Source organism: Nyctereutes procyonoides, unplaced genomic scaffold (assembly GCF_905146905.1).
Source record: "Nyctereutes procyonoides isolate TBG_1078 unplaced genomic scaffold, NYPRO_anot_genome, whole genome shotgun sequence".
Taxonomy (NCBI): domain Eukaryota; kingdom Metazoa; phylum Chordata; class Mammalia; order Carnivora; family Canidae; genus Nyctereutes; species Nyctereutes procyonoides.
In genome coordinates, this window is record NW_026575146.1 from 80,791,734 (window position 1) to 80,814,966 (window position 23,233).

The 23,233-nt window shown below is 45.1% G+C and overlaps 1 protein-coding gene across 1 annotated transcript in view; it reads right to left on the reverse strand.

The window, feature by feature from the left end:
* SPINT2 (serine peptidase inhibitor, Kunitz type 2) overlaps positions 1-13,811 on the reverse strand; it is a 28,072-nt gene extending 14,261 nt beyond the window's left edge. The window contains exon 1 of the mRNA XM_055309407.1: positions 13,316-13,811. Coding sequence (XP_055165382.1) covers positions 13,316-13,421 — 106 coding nt within the window. The 5' untranslated portion in view covers positions 13,422-13,811. The remainder of the gene's footprint in view (positions 1-13,315) is intronic.
* Positions 13,812-23,233: the final 9,422 nt, after the last annotated feature.

Below are 23,233 nucleotides of genomic sequence, written 5' to 3' on the forward strand. Positions count from 1 at the left end.
CATAGACAGTACTTGCTTTACATGATAGTGTGGAAAGGAACAGGAAAAATTTAACTTCCAAGACCTTTAAATTTGTCAAACATTAAAAATCGTGCATTATAAATATACAGAATGGAAAATGGTATAATTAATATTTACTTAGTACAATGTGGCTAACATTAGAAACTTGAGAATTAAGGTGTTTAAATTTCTTTGTAAAAAAAAAATTACCAAGAGTAGCTTGAACAATGCTTGTGATGGTCTTTAGACATGTAACTTCTGATATGGAGCAAGCATTATTTTCAATTCACCCTAGTGAACTGTCATACATCTTTCTAGGTTTGATCACCTTCCAACATTTTATCCTTTGCACTTTCAGTGTCACAATTACTCTGAGAGTTGCTTTACTTTTTGCGGAGGTTTTTACCATTACTTCCACTGGGACATCATCCTTTTTGTCACCACTTTCATCGTTTTGTTGATAAATGGACTCTCACTTCGGCTTCTCTGACTGTATATCCAGTCTCCTAAATCAAGGCAGTGTCAACATTCCCGAAGTTAGCGAGTTCTTCATCACTCCACTTACATTCCATTGGAATTGTGCTTCCAGCATTACCATTTTTCTCTTTGCTGCATTTTTCATCTTTTTTGGTCAATCCTCTCTATTGATTAACCATTTTTGTAAACTAACACAGGACTATCACTGGGAAACAAGGAGGCTACACAACCACATGCTTCGCTGTGTGTGTGAACTGAGTCACAGACGTGCAGTGATGAATCACATAATGATTTGTGACTGAAGAGCTAATAGCTGAAACTTGTACTTTGACCCAAGTACCCAGAGTTTATATACTGTGGTAACTGAAATATGTGCATTTTGAAAACCACACAAACAAGGTCTGCCTTTATTTCAGGCTTTGTGGGTCACCATCTATTCTAACTTTTCAACTGTGTCATTGTAGCACGGAGGCAGCCTTAAGACAAACGTGTAAATGAATGACCATGGCTGTCATTCCAGTAAAACCTTATTTATGGACACTGAAATTTTATTTCATGTAATTTTTACATGTCTTGAAATATTTTTTTCAAACATTAAAAAATGTAAAAAACATACTTAGCTCGCAGGCCATACCCAGGCAGCAACCAACACTTCTTTAGAGTGTTTATAAAAACACCGTGTTCAGATTTTCCACTCCTGTCATTATAGAATTCACCAAGTCTTATATGTGGATCAGAAGTTAGGGCATGCCAGGTGGCTCAGCGATTTAGCACCACCTTCGGCCCCGGGGCCTGATTCTGGAGACCTGGGATCCAGTCCTGGGTCGAGCTCCCTGAATGAAGCCTGCTTCTCCCTCTGCCTGTGTCTCTGCCTCTCTCTCTGCCGTCTCTGTGTCTCTCATGGATAAATAAATAAAATCTTAAAAAAAAAAAAAGTTATCAAGTAAACTCCTAGGGTTCACATTTCTTATAACAACACTGACCAGGCATTCCTCAGGTTTATCCCTTACCAAGAACTCTATAGCACACCCTTCCATCATTAAAAACAGCACTACTCTTTTCTATTAAAGCAACTTAGAATTTTAAGGACAATGGTCAAAGAGAAATTTTGTTAGAATAATCCTCAGACATTTGAAAAATCTTATTTATACATAAAAAAATAAAAGTACCGCTCACTCCTCAGTATCAAAAAGCAAAGAAAGCAGAGTCATTTAATTCAAGTATTTTGGAGAATGGGGCAATGATTACCACATCCACAAAGGGCTTGGTGTTCATAGACCCATAACAGCTGAAAATTCACCATCAAGACATCTTGTTTGTGCTAGTTAAATAACTTGTGAGACATGCAGAAAACGGAATACTTGGCGCTGTTCAAAATGGGCAAATGATGTGTGCTGATATAGAAAAATGTCTAAGACCTTGGCGGGGGGGGGGAGCAGAATGGTTTACATATTATAATTCCTTTCTAAACTTTTAATTTAGATAAGTGTATGAATGGACCTTTAATTTAAGGAAAGGGACTGGAGGAGGGAGACAGGCTTTTCCACAGTTTTTCTTTTCCATCTGTATCTTTCAGTACAGGTTGAGTATTCTAATCCTGTAAATGCATTACTTTTGTTTTTTAAGGGTCAGCAGTGTTTTTTTTTGGGATAGTGGATTATGGTCCCTTCTGTTTAAAATTTTCATTTAAAAAGCTTAAAACTACATGATAAATAAAAATGTGCAGGGACACCTGGGTGGCTCAGTGGTTGAGCATCTGCCCTCGGCTCAGGGCAAGATCTTGGAGTCCCGGAATCGAGTCCCACATCCGACTCCCTGCATGGAGCCTGCTTCTCCCTCTGCTTATGTCTCTGCCTCTGTGTCTCTCATGAATAAGTAAATAAAATCTTTTAAAAAAAAGAGACTAAAAATATGCTAAATTCTTCAGTATCCTGAGCAGTACTAAGCACTAAGGGTTTGAATAGCTACTGGGGGGGGGGGGGTCGCCATAAAGTGTACCCTCTGGATCAAAAATCACACAGAGTAAAATATTTCAATCACATCAGAAATTCAAAGGACTTGTAAGCCAACCTAAGGTACAAGGAAATGACCAAAGGCTCTGGCATAGGGGAGTGACACATACAGAAAAGTCATTTAGCAAAAGCGTGCAGGACAGATCCTCATTCTGGTAAAGGGGCCTATGTGTACAGGAATCCCTGGCTGCCTCTTATGAGCCCACTGTCTTACCTAGGGGCTGTTTCCTAACCTTCCTATGCCCATTTCCTCACTCATAACATGGGAACCTAACAATTAAACTGGCAAATATATAAACTCCATAGTCTTTAATTCAGCAAGCCACATATTTACTGATTTAGAGCTGGCTGGATTAAGAAAGAAAAGTCATGCAGATTTTAGAAGCTTGAAGTATGTAAATTGGAAAAATCTTGGAAGACTCAGGAAGATAAGGCAAAACTCTGATTACGCATCCAGCATTTGGCAACTTTGTTCAAATAATTGGTCTTTGACCTGGGTCCCTAACACAAGAGCTAAGAGCCTGGGAATCTTTGGAGTGATAATGAGATTATTAGTGGCTGGGCAGCCCCTAGATAGCTTCAGGATGGGGGCTGGATGCCAGAAAGAAAGGAAAGATGAAAAGGTTGGAATTTTCAGTCCCACCCCCATCCTCCAAGAAGGAGAGCGGGATGAGAGTTTGAGTTAGTAACTTCCAAAAAAAAAGCCCAACCGAAGGAGTTAAGAAAGACGGGCTGGTGAACACATCATGTACCAGGGGGGGTGTCTTACCCCAAACTCCACGAGGACAGAAGCTTCTGTGCTGGGGACCCTCCCAGACTTCACTCTGTATCTTCATCTGGCTGTTCACTGGGATCCTTTATAATACACTGGTAAATGAATCTCCCTGAGTTCTGTGAGCCATTCTAGCAATTATTAAATCCAAGGGGGTTGTAGGAACCCTTGATTTATAGTAGGTCAGAAGTACATGTAACAGAGATGCCTGGGTGGCTGGGTGTCTGCCTTTGGCTCAGGGTGTGATCCCGGGGTCCCGGGATCGAGTCCGACTTTGGGCTTCCTGCATGGAGCCTGCTTTTTCCCTCTGCCTGTGTCTCTGCTTCTCTGTGTCTCTCATGAATAAATAAATATTTAAAAAAAAAAAAAAAGGAAGTACAGGTGACAACCTGGGACTTTCACCTGACTGTGGGGGAGGGACACTCTTGTGGGACAGAGCTGGTAACCTATGGGGTCCATGCTATTCCAGGGAGTTGGTGTCAGAAGTGAGTTAAATGGGTGTCCACTGAGAACTGCTTGATTGTGGAAAAGTCCATTCAGCTGGTGTCAGAAATATTCTGTAGTAACAGAGTTTTCTCTTTAAAATCCATTTAATTTAGGGGCACCTGGGTAGCTCAGTGGTTGGGTGCCTTTGGTTCAGGTCAAGATCCTGGGGTCCTGGGATCAAGTCAAGTCCCAAATCAGGCTCTCTATGGGGAGCCTGTTTCTCCCTCTGCCTATGTCTCTGCATCTCTGAGTCTCTCATGAATAAATAAAATCTTTAAAAATAATAATAAAATAAGTTTGGTAATAAAAGCTGAGAATGTTAGCAAGAGAACTGTCTTGAGGACATAAATACAATTCAGCCCAAGTTGAAGTGAGGGTCTCTCGTGTGATTTAATACATATTCTGGATCTAATTAGTATAAAAGTGTTTTCTGGCAAGTTTGTTAGCAAAAAGTCTCCTTTTATGACATCTAGACTTATGTTGCCTGCTTTGGAATGCACTATTTATTAATCTTAAGGCTGTCCTGACAATGACTTGTCTGAGAAAGGGCACTTGAATTCACTGTTAATAAAGCAAGGAGATCAGTCAGCTTTTCCTCCATAGGCCCCACTGAGGTAAATTCTGGGGGCATGTACAGATGCAGTTTTTGTTTTTGTTTTTTTAAGATTTTATTTATTTATTCATGAGAGACAGAGAGAGAGAGAGAGGCAGAGACAGGCAGAGGGAGAAGCAGGCTCCATGCAGGGAGCCCAACTTGAGACTCAATCCCAAGTCTCCAGGATCACGCCCTGGGCCAAAGGCAGGCACTAAACCACTGAGCCACCCAGGTATCCCTACAGATGCATTTCTCAAAAACAACTCAAATGGGAGGGATTTCTTTGACACCCAGACCAATAACATAAGAAGGCTATTAAGATTAAAGGAGTTTTGTATTCCATTATAAGCCCTTAAAACATGTGGCACAAAGTTTTGCATAAACAGTAGATAATATATTTTTATGAGGCCAGACTAATCTAGGGACAGTGAGAATGAAGGTAAAAAGGACGCCACAGTTCACTAGAAAGTCCAACTGAATATGCTGACAGGACACAGGGGATATGGAAAACCACCAAGTATAACTTCAAGTCCAAGCTGATCAAACCAATTCAACCATCACTCCTCCCTTTTCTGCTGTGTGACCATTTACCAAGCCTAAAGTGACACCTTTCCTTATCTTCACCCAGAGTAAGACAATGGCAGACTATCACACAGATCAAAGTTCAGCAACCCCACATTATCCTGAGATAACAGTCCACAGCCTGAGGAAAATAAGAAAGAATATGCTCTGGTAACCCATTCAGACCTTCAAGTATCTTTTCACCAAAGAATGGGAGAATCTTTTTAAAAGTTCTGTATGAAGAGGTCCTGAATATCAGGGAGGTACTCAGAGCTGGGTTTTTTTTTTTAAGATTATTTACTTATTCAAGAGAGAGACACACACACACACACACAGAGAGAGAGAGAGAGAGAGAGAGAGAGAGAGAGAGAGAGAAAGAGGCAGAGACACAAGCAGAGGGAGAAACAGGCTCCAGGCAGGGAGCAAACATGGGACTCCATCCCAGGTCTCCAGGATCAGGCCCTGGGCTGAAGGCGGGGCTAAACCGCTGAGTCACTGGGGCTGCCCACTAATAGCTGTTTTAATTCCACTATGCCAAATTCCAAAGTTAACATTCACTTTTTGATCAGCCTTATTTCAAAGTGATCTAGAAATCCACCTATCTGCATTCCACATACTTGACTGCTTCTGTTTTCAATACAGAAAGCTACAGCTAACCATCTCCTCTAGGTTTGGGTGCTTGGAAGTTGTCATTATTAGGATAAGTAATTCAGAAACTTTAAAATAACCATAGGTACTTATGAGGAAAGAATGACAAATGACATTATCCAATGTCAAATCCAATGACTTGCAATGACAAATCCAACTTAAATAAGACTCATAATATTTTGTTTTAGATATAAAACCTTGGCATTTTTAAAAAAGATTTATTTATTCATGAGAGACACAGAGAGGCAGAGACATTGACTGAGGGAAAAGCAGGCTTCCCACAGGGAGCCTGATACGGGACTCAATCTTGGTTCCTGTGAGCCAAAGGCAGATGCTCAACCGCTGAGCCACCCAGGTGTCCCAAAACCTTGGCATTTTAGATATAAAATATTTAGATATAAAAGTTCACATTTTATAAGCCACCATCACAATGCAAACCACCACTCCTACCCACTGTCACCTCATATTCATCAAACAGGGCTATAAATTCTACCCTTAGCTAAATTTCTAACTAGAATCACAGTAGCTCATCTGAATAACTTGGAAGGAAACAGTTTCAGTGTCTCTCATGGGACTGCCTGTTAATTTACATTCAGGGATTCTTTTTTTTTCTTTCTTTAAGATTTTTATTTATTTATTTGAGAGACAGAGACAGCACAAGTGGGAGGGAGGAGCAGGCTCCCCCACTGAGCAGGAAGCGCAATGTGGGGCTCAATCCCAGAGTCCTGGGATCATGACCTGGGCCATAGGCAGAGACTGAGAGACACTCAGGCACCCCTCATATTTAGGGACTCTTAACCTTTTCTGAATCATGGGCCATTTTCACAAATTGATGAAAGCTAATGAACCTTCTCCCACAAACAGTATTTCTCAAGCTTTTCATTACCATTCCTCTAAGAGGAACCTTTTAAGATATGTTTTTCCCTTTTTTTTCCTTAAAGATTTTATTTATTCATGAGAGACAGAGAGACAGAGAGAGAGAGAGAGAGAGGCAGAAACACAGGCTGAGGGAGATGCAGGCTCCATGCAGGGAGCCCGACATGGGACTTGATCCCGGATCTCCAGGATCAGGCCCTGGGCTGAAGGCGGCACTAAACTGCTGAGCCACCAGGGCTGCCCTAGACATGTTTTTCTTAATCATCCCATTAAATTTCGAGGCCATACATACTATATATTCATGCGGAGTGGCCTTTTGAAAGGTCACAAACTGGGCACCTAGGTAGCTCAGTCAGTTAAGCATCTGCCTTCAGCTCAGGTCTTGATCTCAGGGTCCTGGGATGGAGTCCCCATGTCCAGGCTTCCTGCTCAGTAGGGAGTCTGCTTCTCCCTCTGCCCCTCCCCCTTCCCCTTGCTCCTGCTTTCTCTCTCAAATAAATAAAATACAACTTAAAAAAGGTCACAAACTATGATAACACCTAATATTTTTTACCCCCTTAAGAGCATGCCCTAGATTCTAAATGACAGACCCAGGGAAAAAGACAAAATATGACATATGAACTCAAGGACTTCAGAAACCACTGACCCAGGACCCTGCTGGGTTAGAGCCACCTAAAAACATCAGTGTGTAAAACAACAGCTAAAATTTTGCCTTTTTTTTTTTTTGCCCTCCTTCTAAAGTGGTTTTCCAATCATTAAAAATGTACTTCAAATAATTCCAAAGTAACTAAACTCTAAAGTTACTGGACTCCTTTGGGATGCCTGGGTGGCTCAGCAGTTCAGTGTCTGCCTTAGGCTCAAGGCGTGATCCCGGAGTCCGAGGATGGAGTCCCATGTCAGGCTCCTTGCATGGAGCCTGCTTCTCCTTCTGCCTGTTTCTGCATCTCTCTGTCATGAATAAATAAAATCTTTAATAAATAAATAAACAAATAAAGTTCATAAATAAATAAAGTTACTGGACCTCAGCATCCATGTTCCAGCATTCATTTCCAGTTTTCAAAAAGATGTCAGAAACATTACATGAAATGACATCTGTGACCAGGACTGCAAAAAGACACCCATAATCCTCACGCTAGTGCTTCTGGGGTCCCCGTGAAAACTGCATTAGTCATGTAACCAGTAGGCCACCAAGACTTCCTGGGGTCGATGAAGTCCCCTCAGTGTGACCCCTTCAGGATTCTCTCCCCTCTAACATGAATCTCAAGCTACCTCATCACTTATTTGGCCTCAGCACATGGCAGAGGCCTGGCCAATTACCTCAAGACAAGTGTGAGAATTGCAAATGACTCTGGGGATGGAAAAACTGAGAAGTGCATGGGGAGCTGAGTGAAAGAGAAGTTTGCTTTCTCCACCACAGGCTGAGCTCTCAAATGCTGACCAAGGCAAAGGAATGTTTCAGTGGACCTGAAAGTGAGGCCCTCAATTTTATTTTATTTTTTTTATTTTTATTTATTTATGATAGTCATACACAGAGAGAGAGAGAGAGGCAGAGACACAGGCAGAGGGAGAAGCAGGCTCCATGCACCGGGAGCCCGACGTGGGACTCGATCCCAGGTCTCCAGGATTGAGCCCTGGGCCAAAGGCAGGCGCCAAACCGCTGCACCACCCAGGGATCCCAAGGCCCTCCATTTTAAAGAGTGTCACCATTTGAGCCTCAAAGGCCATATTATCAGTAGTAAGCACACTAAGCCTTACTTTTCTTAAAGTACTCATCACCAGATATCTATTCATTGCTCATTTATTTATTGTACTGTTGTCCTTTCATTACAAGGCAGCTGCCAAGGATCAGGAAGTCATTTGTTTTGTTCAGTTCTCTGATTCCTGGGCCTAACACTGTACCTGGCACGGGGTAGGTGTTCAATAAATATGTGTTGAATAAATCAGTGAATAAATATTTCAAACTATATGGGAACCAAACTGTTCTGACTGCAAGCAAAATAAGTGGCAGGAATACTAGAAGACACTAGGGGCACCTGGGCAGCTCAGTTGGTTCAGTGTCACATTCTTAGTTTGGTGGTGATCTCATGGGTGGTGGGATGGAGCCCTATAGTGTCCAGGTGGGGGTGGGGCCTCAAGCTCAGCAGAATCTGCCTAAAGATTCTCTCCACCAGCCCCTCCCCCCACTCAGGTGCATGCATGATCTCTCCCAAATAAATAAATCAATCTTAAAAAAAAAAAAAAAAGAATACTCGAAGATGCTACTTTGGAGAACGCTGAGCTGATCACCAACACCAACTGCACTTTAGTTCTTTGTCCTATCTCTGACCAGTTTATATTATAACCATCTATGGGTATTAAGAGAAGAGAAAGGAGTGGTGCTGAAGAACATGCTTACTGGAGAAGTGCTGCAAAGTTTGTCCTAGAGTCAAAGTTCTGGGGAAGACTGTAATCAACCCAAGAGGTTGATGGAAACTGAAGATCACTTGAAAGTGCAATGGAGGCTCTCACATGAAGGCTGCTGCACTTTTCTCCAGTGGAAAGTCCCAAGAACAATCAACAAAGAACTGAGCCCAGTAACCATTAACGCCAATTCTGCTGCCCAAGGTCAGGCATAAAGTTATTGCTAGCAGGAACTACACTTAAACTTCCCAAAGGAATTTCTGAAGTTTTATTCTGAAAAAGAATACACAGTTGACCTTTCTCCTGATGATTTTAATAACATTTTCTTTTCTCTAGCTTATTGTAATAAAGTATTTAAAACACGTAACATACAAAATATGTGTTAATTAACTGTGTTATTGGTAAGGCTTCTAGTCAACAGTAGGCTATCAGGAGATTAAATTTCAGAGGAATCAAAAGTTACCTGTGAATTTTCAACTGCACAGACGTGCCCCTGATCCCTGCGTTGTTCAAGGGCCAACTGTATTACCTGCCCTTGTACTGAAATTAAAATTACATATATTGTGGCATTCCAAGTAACAAGACTTATCCACCCAGGGAAAATATAAAAAAAAAAAAAAATCACACACATTTGTGGCCACCTGATAAGGGCTTTTCCCTCCCTAACAGCAATGATACACACACCTGTCCCTACACCATACAATTTATAAGGAGCCGTTATGTTTTCTCTACCTCCATTTACTAAATACGGCATATTCTTAAGATGTGTGGGGATGGGGGTCACAACTCAAATGCTTAGAGATAAGGTGGGCAGGCCAAGTGCATAAAGACTGAGGGAGCGCAGTATATGTCATTTCCAAAAGTTATGGGTGCTATGTGGGAACACTGCCCTGATGCCACTGACTTTCACATTTTTCATGCAGAGCCCTAGCCAAATTTCTCCATTAAAAAAAAATCTCAGGCAGCCCGGGTGGCTCAGCGGTTTAGTGCCTGCCTTTGGCCCAGGGCGTGATCCTGGGGTCCTGGGATCGAATCCCAGGTTGGGCTCCCTGCATGGAGCCTGCTTCTCCCTCTGCCTGTGTCTCTGCCCCTCTATCTCTGTCTTTCATGAATAAATAAATAAATAAAAATCTATTAAAAAAAAAAAAGTCTGTTTGAGGCTTCTTGGACCAGTGTGCTTTCCATGGCAGACTCCCTGAATGCTAGCCAACACCCAGAGCACCATCAGCTTTCCCCCACCTCCACGGGTTTGGATTCAGGACACCCTTTGTCCAGACCCCACATGTCCACTACAGCCCACACCCCTTCCTATCTGCCCTCCAACACCTAGTATCTGCCTAACATTGTCAGTCTTGAAACCACATAACACTCCTATCATTTGCTTATCACATCAACCTCAGACTCCTGAATTATCTGCCTCATCCCCATACACCCTATTTTGTTCCCATCTCTCTTCCCCCTAACTTCTGGGGCTTGGAACTTAGCAACTACCTTAAACAAAATCTCTCATTTCCTCAGTCTCTTCTCTGAACATTCTTGTCACTTTCTTACTCCTGTTCTCCCTTGAGGACATGCCTTCTTGTGCCCTTCCAAAAAGGTAGGTCTCCTTGCTCCTGGTGCTGCTTCTACACCTGCCCTCTCAAAACCCCAGCTATTAATCTCATCATCAAAGTAGATTGTACCCCACCTTGTGCATCATCTCCTAGCCTCATTTCATGACTCATGCTGCCTCTCTCATCGTTCTCAGTGATTTCCATACCCAGGTGGGTGACCCTCGGACCATCCTTGGCCTCTTAGGTTCCTAGATCTCTTCTCCAACAATTTGGTCTTCCCCTCAGCCTCTCCCCCCAATGGTTATGCCTAGACCTTGTCTCAGTAAGCACAGCCTCTTGGAATCTCAGCTTCATGCATCTCACTCACTGTGCACTGTATCCTGTCTTTCTATTCATTCTCTCCAAAACCTTAACTCCAACAATTCACTGACCCTACACCTTTCCTCTACCCCTCAGTGCCCTCAGTCTTCACACAGATTAAATTCCTTGACCAACCATTATGATCACCCCCTCACACATTCACTACACACCTTCCCACTTCACCATACTCATCTAGTGGCATCTATGCAGTTGCAATGTGGCTGGAGAAACATGTCGCTCTTAGTGGAAAACCTCGCTTCCTGAGAAAAATAAGAGCAATAAGGGGTGAAAAAAAATCAAAATTACTTCCCGCCTCAAATTCAACTACTGAAAGCTTTCAAACAAACAGAACTTCAGATAAGCAAGGTCATTAGTTCACAAAACCAGGCAAGAATACTTCTGAAAGGTCAGGAGGTCCAGCCAGCTGCAGCAACCAGAAAGGCCATTAGGAAAAGAGAGGGCCTCTGAAGCCAGACAACTGACTTTCTCAAGTAGTATTGCGTGACCCAAGGCAAGACCACTGCTCCAGGTTGTTTCAAGGATTAAAAACACATTGGCGCTCAGAGTAAGCAGTTGAGGTTAACCCTAAACTCAGTTTTGATAAAGTCCCAGGCCAGTTAACTGGAAAGTACATCCCAACATAATCACATTATTGGAAAAAACTCCGGAAGAGCTGTCGAGTTCTGGTTTAGACTGTAAGAATGACCACTGCACCCTTGATTCCTTGACCTACAGAGCTGATCCTCTCCCCCACTGACCCCTGACATCCCCATTAGCTCATTTTTCTTCTCTGCCTCAGGTATGGGGAAATTAACAGCCTTCGGAAGCCACCACAGGTGATGACTTGGTGTCTACACATCCTGCTTTCTCTCCACCCCAAATGCCAGCCTATGAAGCCACCTGGCTCCTGCCTACTTCTCCCCCCTCACATCCTCCTCCAATTCTCTCCCCACCCTGACTCCTGCTCTAGTGTGATAGTTGTCTTTTCCTTTTTTTTTTTTTTTTAAGATTTTATTTATTCATGAGAGAGAGAAAGAGGCAGAGACACAAGCAGGGAGAGAAGCAGGCTCCGATGCCGGACTCCATCCCGGAACTCCGGGGTCCCGCCCTGAGCCAAAGGCAGATTTTCAACCTCCTGAGCCACCCAGGCGTCTGTCTTTTCCTTGAACACCATCAGCCTTGCTCCAACCTCGAAGCCTTTTTACTCCATTACCTCCAACTGGACTCTCACCCACCAGGTCTTTGTGTGCCTGCTGCCTCCTGATTCTTGTTAGGGCTCAAGAGGTCACCCTCCTCAGAGACCTCTCCTGACCACCTGAACTAAAGCCGCCCCATCATCTTACATCACATTGTTTGTGGACTTCACCCTGTTCATTTACTTCTTAGTAATTTAATCCTGTGGGGACTGCTCCTTATCTTAATGTTTACTCACTGTCTCTGTCTCTCCCACTAGAATATAAACTCTTTAAGCGCAGGGACCTGGCTTGTCTGAGTCACAGCTGTTATCACCGGTGCCAGGACCATCCCTGACACATAACAGGGACTCAATACGTTTTGCTGAATCAATGAATTCTTCTTTGAAAAGAGGGTTTTCTTTTTTCTTTTTTTTCCAAATCCTGGCTGTGCTTGTCCAAAGCAGTGGAGGTTAGAACATTTATTCAAAAAGGCCTTCCCAGGCCAAACTTCGCACAGAATGTAGAGAGCCTTATATTCTCCACCAACCAGTAAGGATCAGTTCCATGAACCCAACCCCTGCTTCTCAATGTCAATACTCTTCTTATACCAAGGGGTCCCCATTTTTTTTTTTTTTTAAGATTTTACCTATTTATTCATCAGAGACACACAGAGAGGCACAGAGACACAGGCAGACATGCAGGGAGCCTGATGCGGGACTCCATCCCACGACCCCTGGATCACACCCTGGGCCAAAGGCAGACGCTCAACCACTGAGCCACCCAGGTGCCCCAGGGGCCCTCACTCTTGCACCTTGGCAAAGTTTCTCCCCTCCAATGCTTTTGTGCTTCTCCCTTTGGATTTCACGGAGAAACACCTTTCCATTTGGAGGCGCTCTACCGCAACTCAAACAGATAAGATCTCTCGGGAGGCTGTGGTCCAACTTCCAAAGAGGTGGGAGTGGGGGCTTCTTCCCAGAAGCTAGAGCTGCCTCAGCGTCACCTGATCCAACCCCCACCCTCTCAGGCCTGGCCTCCCAGGGCCCTCCCGGGCAGCAGGAGGCTGCTCGTCGGTCGGGCCTCTCCCCCACTTCCTGCCACAGGAAGGGCCAAAGCCACTCCTCTTCGGTCAATAATCCGAAGTCTCCTCCCTTACCCGCAGGAAACTTTCCTGCCCCTGGCTCGGCCGCCCGTCCTCATTCCCGGGGCCCCCCAGCCCTCTTCCCCAGGCTCCACCTCCCAGAGCCCGCCCCGCCACACCCCCTGAGCTTCACCGGGCCGCCCCCGACTCCCTCCCGCCCACCCGCCCGGTTCAGCCCCGGCCCGAGGGCCCCCGCGCTCCTGCTTCGCCCCCGCCCGGCCTTCCACGCCTCCCCGGGGACCCGCCCCGGGCCGGCCCTCACCGTGGACGCCACGTTCTCCGTCGGCCGCCTCAGCCCGGAAGAGCAGCAGCGAGGCCAGCAGGGCGAGGAGCGCCCCGCACCGCCCCGGCCCACAGAGCTGCGCCATGACGGGCTCCACCCGGCAGCGCAGGCGAAGCGTCGAGCCGCTGGCCGTTAGGGTCTCGCGATCGGGGGCGGGAAGACCCTTGGCGCGCACGCGCGCTGGAGAGCCTCGCGTTCAGGTGCGGGCGCTCGCGGAGGGGCCGCGCGGTGCGGCGCCGGCGCTGCGGCCCGAGTCCTCGGCGGCCCTTCGGCGGGCGGACGGTCGCCCTCCCACGCCCGCGCGGCTTCTGTCCGCCCCCGCACTCGCCCCTTGCCCCAGTCGCGACACTCAGCGACCTTCTCACCCTTCGGAGCCCCACCGCACCTCGAAACGCTCGATGGGCGCCAGAGCCAATGGCGGCCGCCTCCGAGCAGCTCGCGAAGGTGCAGGTCGGTGAGGGGGCGGGGCGCACCTGGCGAGGCGGGGCGCGCAGGCGCAGGGAGCCGCACCTGAGCGGCGGGCCTCGCGGCGCACCTGGGCTGGCCCGGGGATGGGCGGGGCCTGCAGTGTCCCGCCCGCGGTAGCTCCTAGCCCTCGGGGAGGCGCAAGCCCGCCGAGCCCTGGGGCTCGAGCTACCCTGCGCCTGGGCCGCGTGACGTCCCGGCACCTTCACTCTTGGGCCGGGCCTCGGGGTGGCGGGAGAGGGTACGGGACGCTCTTCCGCGGCTCCTGAGATTGTGACGCTGAAGCTCGCGTTATTTCTGCCCTCCTTTGAGGGTGAGCGATTTATTAAATTCACCGTTCACTGACCGCCTGCCAGGCGCGTTACTGGAAACCCAGCGGTGACCCCGCCAGACTAGGCCCTTCCTCACCAGACAGGAACAGCCGAGAGTAATGACTGATGATGGAAGCATAGGACAGAGTGATTAAAATAACTGGGGGGACGCCTGGGTGGCTCAGCGGTTTGGTGGCTGCCTTCGGCCCAGGACGTGATCCTGGAGTCCCCGGATCGAGTCCCACGTCGGGCTCCCTGCATGGAGCCTGCCTCTCCCTCTGCCTGTGTCTCCGCCTCTCTCTCTGTATCTCTCATGAATAAATAAATGAAATATTTTTAAAAAATGATTGGGGATGTGACAGGGAAGCGCAGACTGAATGATCAGGGACTGAGGTGATGGAAGTGAGGAGGTGGCTTGGATAATGAACCCTGGAGGATGACAAGGGCTGATGGCCAAACATTCCAAGCATCCTGAATGGCAAATGCAAAAGTCCTCAGGCAAGAAAGGCAGCCGAGCCCTCCTGGATCCAGGGCCACTCCCACTATTCAGTCTCCCTCCTGGCATAATAATATGTGAAGAGCTTTAACTGGGTTATCAAAATAGTGTTTAACTGAAGCAAAGTTTTGGGCCCTTTATTATTTTTCATTTTATTTTATTTTAAAATATTATTTATTTATTCATGAGAGACACACAGAGAGAGGCAGAGACACAGGCAGAAGGAGAAGCAGGCTCCCTGTAGGGAGCCGGATGTGGGACTTAATCCCAGGACCCAGGGATAATGCTCTGTGCCAAACCCAGAAGCTCAACCGCTGAGCCACCCAGTCGTCCCTACTTTTTTTTAAGATATTATTTACGGGTGCCTGGGGGGCTTCAGATGGTTAAGTGTCTGCCTTCCAGCTGCGGTGATGATCTCCAGATCCTGAGAACTATCCCATGTAGGGCTCCCAGCTCAGTGGGGAGTCTGCTTCTCCCTCTCCCTCTGCCTCTCCCCCTGCTTGTGCACTCTCTCTCTCTCAAATGAATAAATTAAAAATCTTTAAAAAAAAAAAAAATAGGGCAGCCCGGGTGGCTCAGCGGTTTGGCACCACCTTTGGCCCAGGGGCCTGATCCTGGAGACCGGGCTTGAGTCCTACCTCGGGCTCTCTTTTTTTTTTTTTTTTTTTTTTTTTACCTCGGGCTCTCTGCATGGACACTGCTTCTCCCTCTCTGCCTGTATCTCTGCCTCTCTCTCTCTCTCTCTCTCTCTCTCTCTCTCTCTCTGTGTGTATGTGTGTCTCATGAACAAATCAAATCTTAAAATAAGTAAATAAAAGATTTTATTTTTAAGTAATCTCTACACCCAACATGGGGCACGAACTCAACAACCTTAGAAGTCATGTACTATTACCAACTAAGCCAACTAAGCATCCTCACCATTTTCTTTATTTAAAAAATATTGTGTGTGGGGGCGGTATGTCTGGGTGGCTCAGCGGTTGAGAGTCTGCCTTTGGCTCAGGTTGTGATTCCAGGGACCTGGAATCAAGTCCTGCATCGGGCTCCCTGCATGGAGCCTGCTTCTCCCTCTGCCTATGTCTCTGCCTCTGTGTGTGTGTGTCTCATGAATAAATAAATCTTTAAAAATATATATGTTTTTTCCTCCACCATCTTCTTAATCTTGCAGTGAGGTCCAAAGACTCAGGTCAAGAATCTGAATGTGAGGACAAAGATCTCTCCAGCACCTGAATCCTACCCTATTCCAATAAGCCGGGCTTGAGCTAAAAGACAGTACTGTGGTGAGAGTTGTGGCTGCAGAGGAATCACAGGTCCATTCATTGCTTCATGCATCTATCTGTTCATTCAGCATATATATTGAGCACCCACTATGAGCTAGGTACTGTTGTAAATGCTGGGGAAGATACAACAGTGAACAAAGCAAAATTCTGCCCTGTTGGAACTCACGTTGTAATGGGAACAGTGGTAGAACTAACATATTTCACAGCTGGAGGGGTAACTTTTTTATGCTTCCTCCTCTCTACCAGAAAATTATTTTCAATAACAATCACGTAGGAATCATTTTTTATTTGTTCTTTAGTCATAAAATTAACAATTGAAAATAAACAAAATTTAATACTCAATTCAGTAAAGTATTTCATGTGTGAATGAAAATTTCACTTACCAGAAAAAAAACCCACAAAAAACACAAAACAAACTACATCTCACAGTTCATACCCTGATTCACTGTTTTATTTTATTTTATTTTTAAGATTTTATTTATTTATGAGAGAGAGAGAGAGAGAGGCAGAGACACAGGCAGAGGGAGAGGCTGGGACTCGATACTGGGACTCCAGGATCACGTCACCCCCTGGGCCAAAGGCAGGCGCTAAACCGCTGAGCCACCCAGGGATCTCCTGATTCACTATTTTATTTTTATTTTTTTTTTAATTTTTATTTATTTATGAGAGAGAGAGAGAGAGAGTCAGAGACACAGGCAGAGGGAGAAGCAGGCTCCATGCACCGGGAGCCCGACGTGGGATTCGATCCCGGGTCTCCAGGATCGCGCCCTGGGCCAAAGGCAGGCGCTAAACCGCTGCGCCACCCAGAGATCCCTGATTCACTATTTTAAACAAAAATTCCAAAAAAAAAAAAATATGTAGGGTGGCTGAATAGTTTATCTTTACAATCATTGTGCTATCATTTTAATTTCTAATCTATTACTTAAATGCAAGAATGTATGGAATCACAGAGATTGGAGATTCAAACTGCACAAGCCCAAGTTATTCCAAATTATTATGAACTTACTTTCAAAATGAATACATACAGCTGAGTCTTCATACATCAGAGGTCAACTGTATACTTGGGAGTTCTCTATATTAACTTCCCTAGGATTTTGTGGCAAACATGTTGGGTAGCCCCCATGCACATGGCCTGTGTAATCCCTTCCCCTCAAGTGTGAGCAGGACATGGGACTGCTTCTCATCAATAGAATATAGCAAAGGAGGTTTGTGATTACATTATATAAGACTCCTTAGTGGACTGGAGAGAGAGACTCTCTATTGCTGGCTTTGAATCAAATAAGCTGCCACATAGTAAGGCTTATGGAAAAGGCTACATAGCAAGGAGCTGAGAACAGCCCCTACTGATAACCAGCAAGAAAATGACTTCATCCTAACAAGGTCAAGCAGTTGGAAGCAGATCTTTCCCCATTTGAGCCTCTGGTGAGATGTCTGACATCTGAATTATAGTTTAGGGAGACCCTGGAGCAGACGGCCCAGCTAAACCACGTTTGGCCCAGATCCAGAAACCATGAGATAATAAGTTTTAAGCCACAAAGTTTGTGGTAATTTATTATGTAGCAATAGTAGACTATTACAAATACAATGTTTACTAAAGGATACAGTAATAAAAATACCTAACTGGAAGCCTATTATTAAAACAACAGGGGAGTCTGGATAGCTCGGTTGGTTGGGTTGGGCAGTGACTTGATTTCAGCTCAGGTCATGATTTCAAATTCCTGAGATCAAGCCCCTGTTGAGCTCTACCCTCAGCCAGCTTTTGGCTTCCCTCCCTCTACCCCTCCCCCACTCATGTTTTCTCTCTCCCTCTCAAATAAATAAATAAATCTTTAAAATAATAAAAAATAAAATAAAACTCAACAGTAAGTGCATCGATTGCTTATAAGCAGACCAATGAAAGATTTTGGATTATTTTGGAGGATTATTTTATGACTGTCAGTGCACAGTGTAAGAAAAACTGGGCCAACTTTTGGTCAATTTTATTTATTTATTTTTTTAAATTCTCCACAGACAGGAGCACCTGGGTGATTCAGGGGTTGAGCATGTGCCTTTGGCTCAGGTCGTGATCCTGGGGTCCTAGGACTGAGTCCCGCACTGGGCTTCCTGTGGAAAGCCTGCTTCTCCCTTTGCTTATGTCTCTGCCTATCTCTGTGTCTCTCATGAATAAATAAATAAAATCTTTTTAAGAAATAGATAAATAGGGCAGCCTGAGTGACTCAGCGGTTTAGCGCCTGCCTTTGGCCTAGGCCGTGATCCTGGAGACCTGGGATTGAGACCTAAGTCAGGCTCCCTACATGGATCCTGCTTCTCCCTCTGTCTCTGTGTCTCTCATGAATAAATAAATAAATTTTTTTTAAAAAAAGAAAGAATAGAAATTCTTTTTTTTTTTAATAATATAAATTCTCTACAGACAGTGTACTCCCCTTTTGCCTGGATTCCCGGAGACCACTTGTATTGCCCTTTGGCACATCACTAGTTGGTAAACAGATGATAAACAAAGTGAGTAAATTATATACAATGTTGAAAGGCAATGTTACAGATAAAACATCAAGCCAGGTAAGAGGCATGGGAGTCACAATATGAGACAGGATGTTCAGGCAAGACCTCACAGCTCAGGTGAACATGTGAGGGAGATAAAGGAAAGAGTCCTGCTATTATCAACCTCAGGAAGAGCTTCCCTGACAGAACTATTAGGGCAAAGGTGCTGAGATGGGAGCATGCTTTGTAGAGGCTACTTTGAGACAACAGGCGTGAACAATGGAAACTAGATTCAGACAAAAGGGCCCACAGAAACACCCTGGCTGAATATAGACAGCAGGCGGCCCACCTCAAAATATCCACAGGCCCTAACTGACCAATGAGCTGTGTACAACCAGGCACAGATACTCAAGAAGGGGGAATTCCATGGGTCCCAATTCCTCTTCACTTTTTTTTTTTTTTAAAGATTTCATTTATTTATTCATGAGAAAGCTAGAGAGAGAGAGAGAGAGAGAGAGAGAGAGAGGCAGAGACACAGGCAGAGGGAGAAGCAGGCTCCATGCAGGGAGCCTGACCTGGGACTCTATCCAGCGTCTCCAGGATCACGCCTGGGGCTGAAGGCGGTGCCAAACCACTGAGCAACCTGGGGTGCCCTTCCTTTTCACTTCTGGCTTTAAAAAATAGCCCCCACCCCTGCTCCTTTGCCGCTTCTCTGTTGCCCTGCTTACCAGCTCCCTTTTGGTGTAGTCAATAAACTTCTATTTCCTTTGTTCTGCCTCAGGTGAATTCTTTCACCGCCTAGACCACCAGCCCCCCACCCCATCAGACTGTAGCCTCACTTTGGGTCCCCCCCCCCCAGCCAATCAGAGAACATCACATGCTTGGCAGAGCTTTGAATGCCCCAGGACAATGGGGAGCTATGGGCAGTGTTGTTGTTAACATAACAGCTTTATTGAGATATAAGCCACGTATCATACGATTTGCCCTTTTAAAATGTACAATTCGGGAATCCCTGGGTGGCTCAGCGGTTTAGCGCCTGCCTTCAGAGCAGGGCGTGATCCTTGAGTCCCGGGATCAAGTCCCACATCGGGCTCCCTGCATGGAGCCTGCTTCTCCCTCTGCCTGTGTCTCTGCCTCTCTCTCTCTCTCTCTCTCTCTCATGAATAAATAAATAAAATCCCTTAAAAAAATAAAAAATAAAATGTACAATTCAAAGTAAAATCAAATGTACATTTCAGGGGCGCCTGGGTGGCTCAGTGGTTGAGCATCTGCCTTTGGCTCAGGTCTGAATCCTGGGATCCTGGATCAAGTCCCACATCAGGCTCTCCACAGGGAGCCTGCTTCTCCCTCTGCTAATGTCTCTGCCTCTCTCTTTGTGTCTCTCATGAATAAATAAATAAAATATTTTTTTTATTTTTTTTAAGTTTTTATTATTTATTTATGATAGTCACAGAGAGAGAGAGAGAGAGAGAGAGAGAGAGAGGCAGAGACATAGGCAGAGGGAGAAGCAGGCTCCATGCACCGGGAGCCTGACGTGGGATTCGATCCCGGGTCTCCAGGATCGCGCCCTGGGCCAAAGGCAGGCGCTAAACCGCTGCACCACCCAGGGATCCCCAATATTTTTAATAAATAAATAAATTAATTTAATTAAATGTACAATTCAGTGGTTTTTAGTTGGGGTTTTGTTTGTTTGGTTTTTGGTTTTTAGTATATTACTGAAGTTATGCAACCATCACGCTACAATTTAGAAGATTACATCATCCTCAAAAGAAACCCCGGTACTGGTCAGCAGTCACTCCCCTTTCCCCGCATTCTCTCAGCCCCAGGCAACCACTAATCTATTTTCCATTTATGGCATTCCATATAAGTGGAACGTGCAGCCTTTTGAGTCTGGCCTCCCTCACTTAGCATGTTCATCTATGGGGCAGCATGTATATGTCAGTATTTAATTTCTTTTCATTGCCAAATAACAGTCCATTGTGTGGATGCACCACATTTTATTCATCAGTTGATGTGCCATGTTTCCACCTTTTGACTCTTATGAACAATGCTGCTATGTACATCCACGTACAAGGTTTTGTGTGAACATAAGTTTTCAGTTCTCTGGTATATTCCTAGGAGTAGAACTGCTGAGTCATATGGTAACTCTAAGTTTAACCTTTTGAGGAACTGCCACATTGTTTTCCAAAGTGGCTGCACCATTTTACATTCCTAACATCAATGTATGAAAGTTCTGATTTCTCCACCGTCTTGCCAACAGTTGGTATTTTCCATTTAAAGGAAATTACAGGGCAGCCCAGGTGGCTCGGAGGTTTGGCGCTGCCTTCGGCCCAGGGCCTGATCCTGGAGTCCCAGGATCGAGTCCCACGTCGGGCTCCCTGCATGGAGCCTGCTTCTCCCTCCGTCTGTGTCTCTGCCTCTCTGTCTCTCTGTTTCTCATGAGTAAATAAATAAATAAATAAATAAATAAATAAATAAATAAATAAATAAATGAAATTACAGCCATCTGGGGCGCCTGGCTGTGACTTTTGATCTGGGGTATCATGAGTTCAAGCCCCACATTAGGTGCAGAGGTTACTACAAAAAATAAATAATAAAAAAACAAATATAAGAAATTATAGCCATCCTCCTGGGTGTTAAGTGGTATCTCCTTTTGGTTTGAATTTGCATTTTCCTGATAACATGTTGAACATGTTTTTCATATGTTTCTTGGCCTTTGTATATCTTTTTTAGAGAAATGTCTATTCAGATCCTTTGTCCATTTTTTTTTTAAGATTTTATTTATTTATTCATGAGAGACACAGAGAGAGAGAGAGAGGCAGAGACACAGGCAGAGGAAGAAGCAGGCTCCATGCAGGCAGCCTGAGGTGGGACTCAACCCAGGGTCTCCGGGATCACACCCTGGGCTGAAGGGGGCGCTAAACCGCTGAGTCACCCTGGCTGCCCCCTTTGTCCATTTTTTCATTAGGTTCTTTGTCTTATTATTATTGAGTTCCACCGCTTCTTTGATTTATTTATTTTTTTTTTCGCTTCTTTGATTTAGATACAAGTACCTTATTAGGGGTACCTCGGTGACTTGGTCAGTTGGTGCCCGACCCTTGGTTTTGGCTCGGGTCGTGGTCTTTGGGTCCTGGGATTGACCTGCGTGGGACTCAGCATTCAATGCAGAGTCTGCCTAGGATTCTCTGCTTCTCTCTCTCTGCTCCTCCCCCCCCCCCAGGCTCTCTTGCTCTCTAAAATAAATAAATAAATAAATAAATAAATAAATAAATAAAACGGGATCCCTGGGTGGCTCAGCGGTTTAGCGTCTGCCTTTGGCCCCGGGGCGTGGTCCTGGGGTCCCGGAATCGAGTCCTGCATTGGGCTCCCTGTGTGGAGCCTGCTTTGCCCTCTGCCTGTGTCTCTGCCTCTCTCTCTCTGTGTGTGTGTGTGTCTCTCATGAATAAATAAATACAATATTTAAAATAAATAAATAAATAAATAATCTACCCCCCCCCAAATATCTTATCAAATACATGATTTGCTGGGCAGCCCGGGTGGCTCAGTGGTTTGGTGCCTGCCTTCGACCTGGGGTGTGATCCTGGAGACCCGGGATCCAGTCCCATGCCTGGCTCCCTGCTTGGAGCCTGCTTCTCCCTCTGCCTGTGTACATTCTACCTCTCTCTGTGTTTCTCATGAGTAAATAAATAAAATCTTTAAAAAATATATGATATGCAAGTTGTTTTTAAATATTTTATTTATTTATTTGACAGAGAGAGCACAAGCAGGGGGAGCAATAGGCAGAGGGAGAAGGAAAAGCAGGCACCCCACTCAACAAGCAGCCTAAGGCTAGGCTCCATCCCAAGGTCCTGGGATCATGCCCTGAGCTGGGGCAGATGCTTAATGGACTAGGCCACCCAAGCCCCCCTGATTCGAAATTCTTTCCCCTTTCTGTGGGCCCTCTCTTCACTTTCTTGATGACATCCTTTGAAAAACAAAACTTTTTTTTTTTTTTTTTAAGTAAACTCTATGCCCAATATGGGGCTCAAACTCACAACCCTGAAATCAAGAGTTGCAAGCTCCACTGACTGAGCCAGCTGGGTGCCTCTGAAACACAAAACTTATTAATTTTTTAAAAGGTTTTATTTATTTATTCATGAGAGACACAGAGACAGAGAGAGGCAGAGACACAGGCAGAGGGAGAAGCAGGCTCCATGCAGGGAGCCTGATGTGCAACTCGATCCCATGACTCCAGGATCACATCCTGAGCTGAAGGCAGGCGCTAAACTGCTGAGCCACCCAGGCGTCCCAAAACTTACTAATTTTGATGAAGTCCGATTTGTCTATTTTTTCTCTTGTTGCTTCTGCTTTTGGTGTCATATCTAAGAAACCATTGTCTACTTATGGATGGTTTTAAGTAGGGATGGGCTATGGCCAAATTTAAGTGTTTGGATATTTTTAAAGATTTTATTTATTTAAGAGATAGAGTGAGCGAGCAAGAGAATATGAGTGGGGGAAGCAGCAGAGGGAGAGGGAGAAGCAGACTCCCTGCTGAGCAGGGAGCCAGATGCTGGGCTCCATCCCAGGACTTTGGGACCATGACCTGAGCTGAAGGCAGATGCTCAACAAACTGAGCCACCTAGGTACCCCTCAACTTTAAGTTTTATTTTATTTTATTTATTTATTTTTTTAACTTTAAGTTTTAAAGTATCATTCTTTCTGCTTGTAATTAGAAGAAGGAAGACTGGTGAAGTAAGGAACTTCTGTGATCACCCTTGCTAAAACCGCAACCCCTCCTTCACTTCATTTCTCCTTTCTGCTTCAAATTTCTCCATACACTTATATTCTAATAAACTGTATAATAATGGTTATTGTGTTTATTGACTGCCTC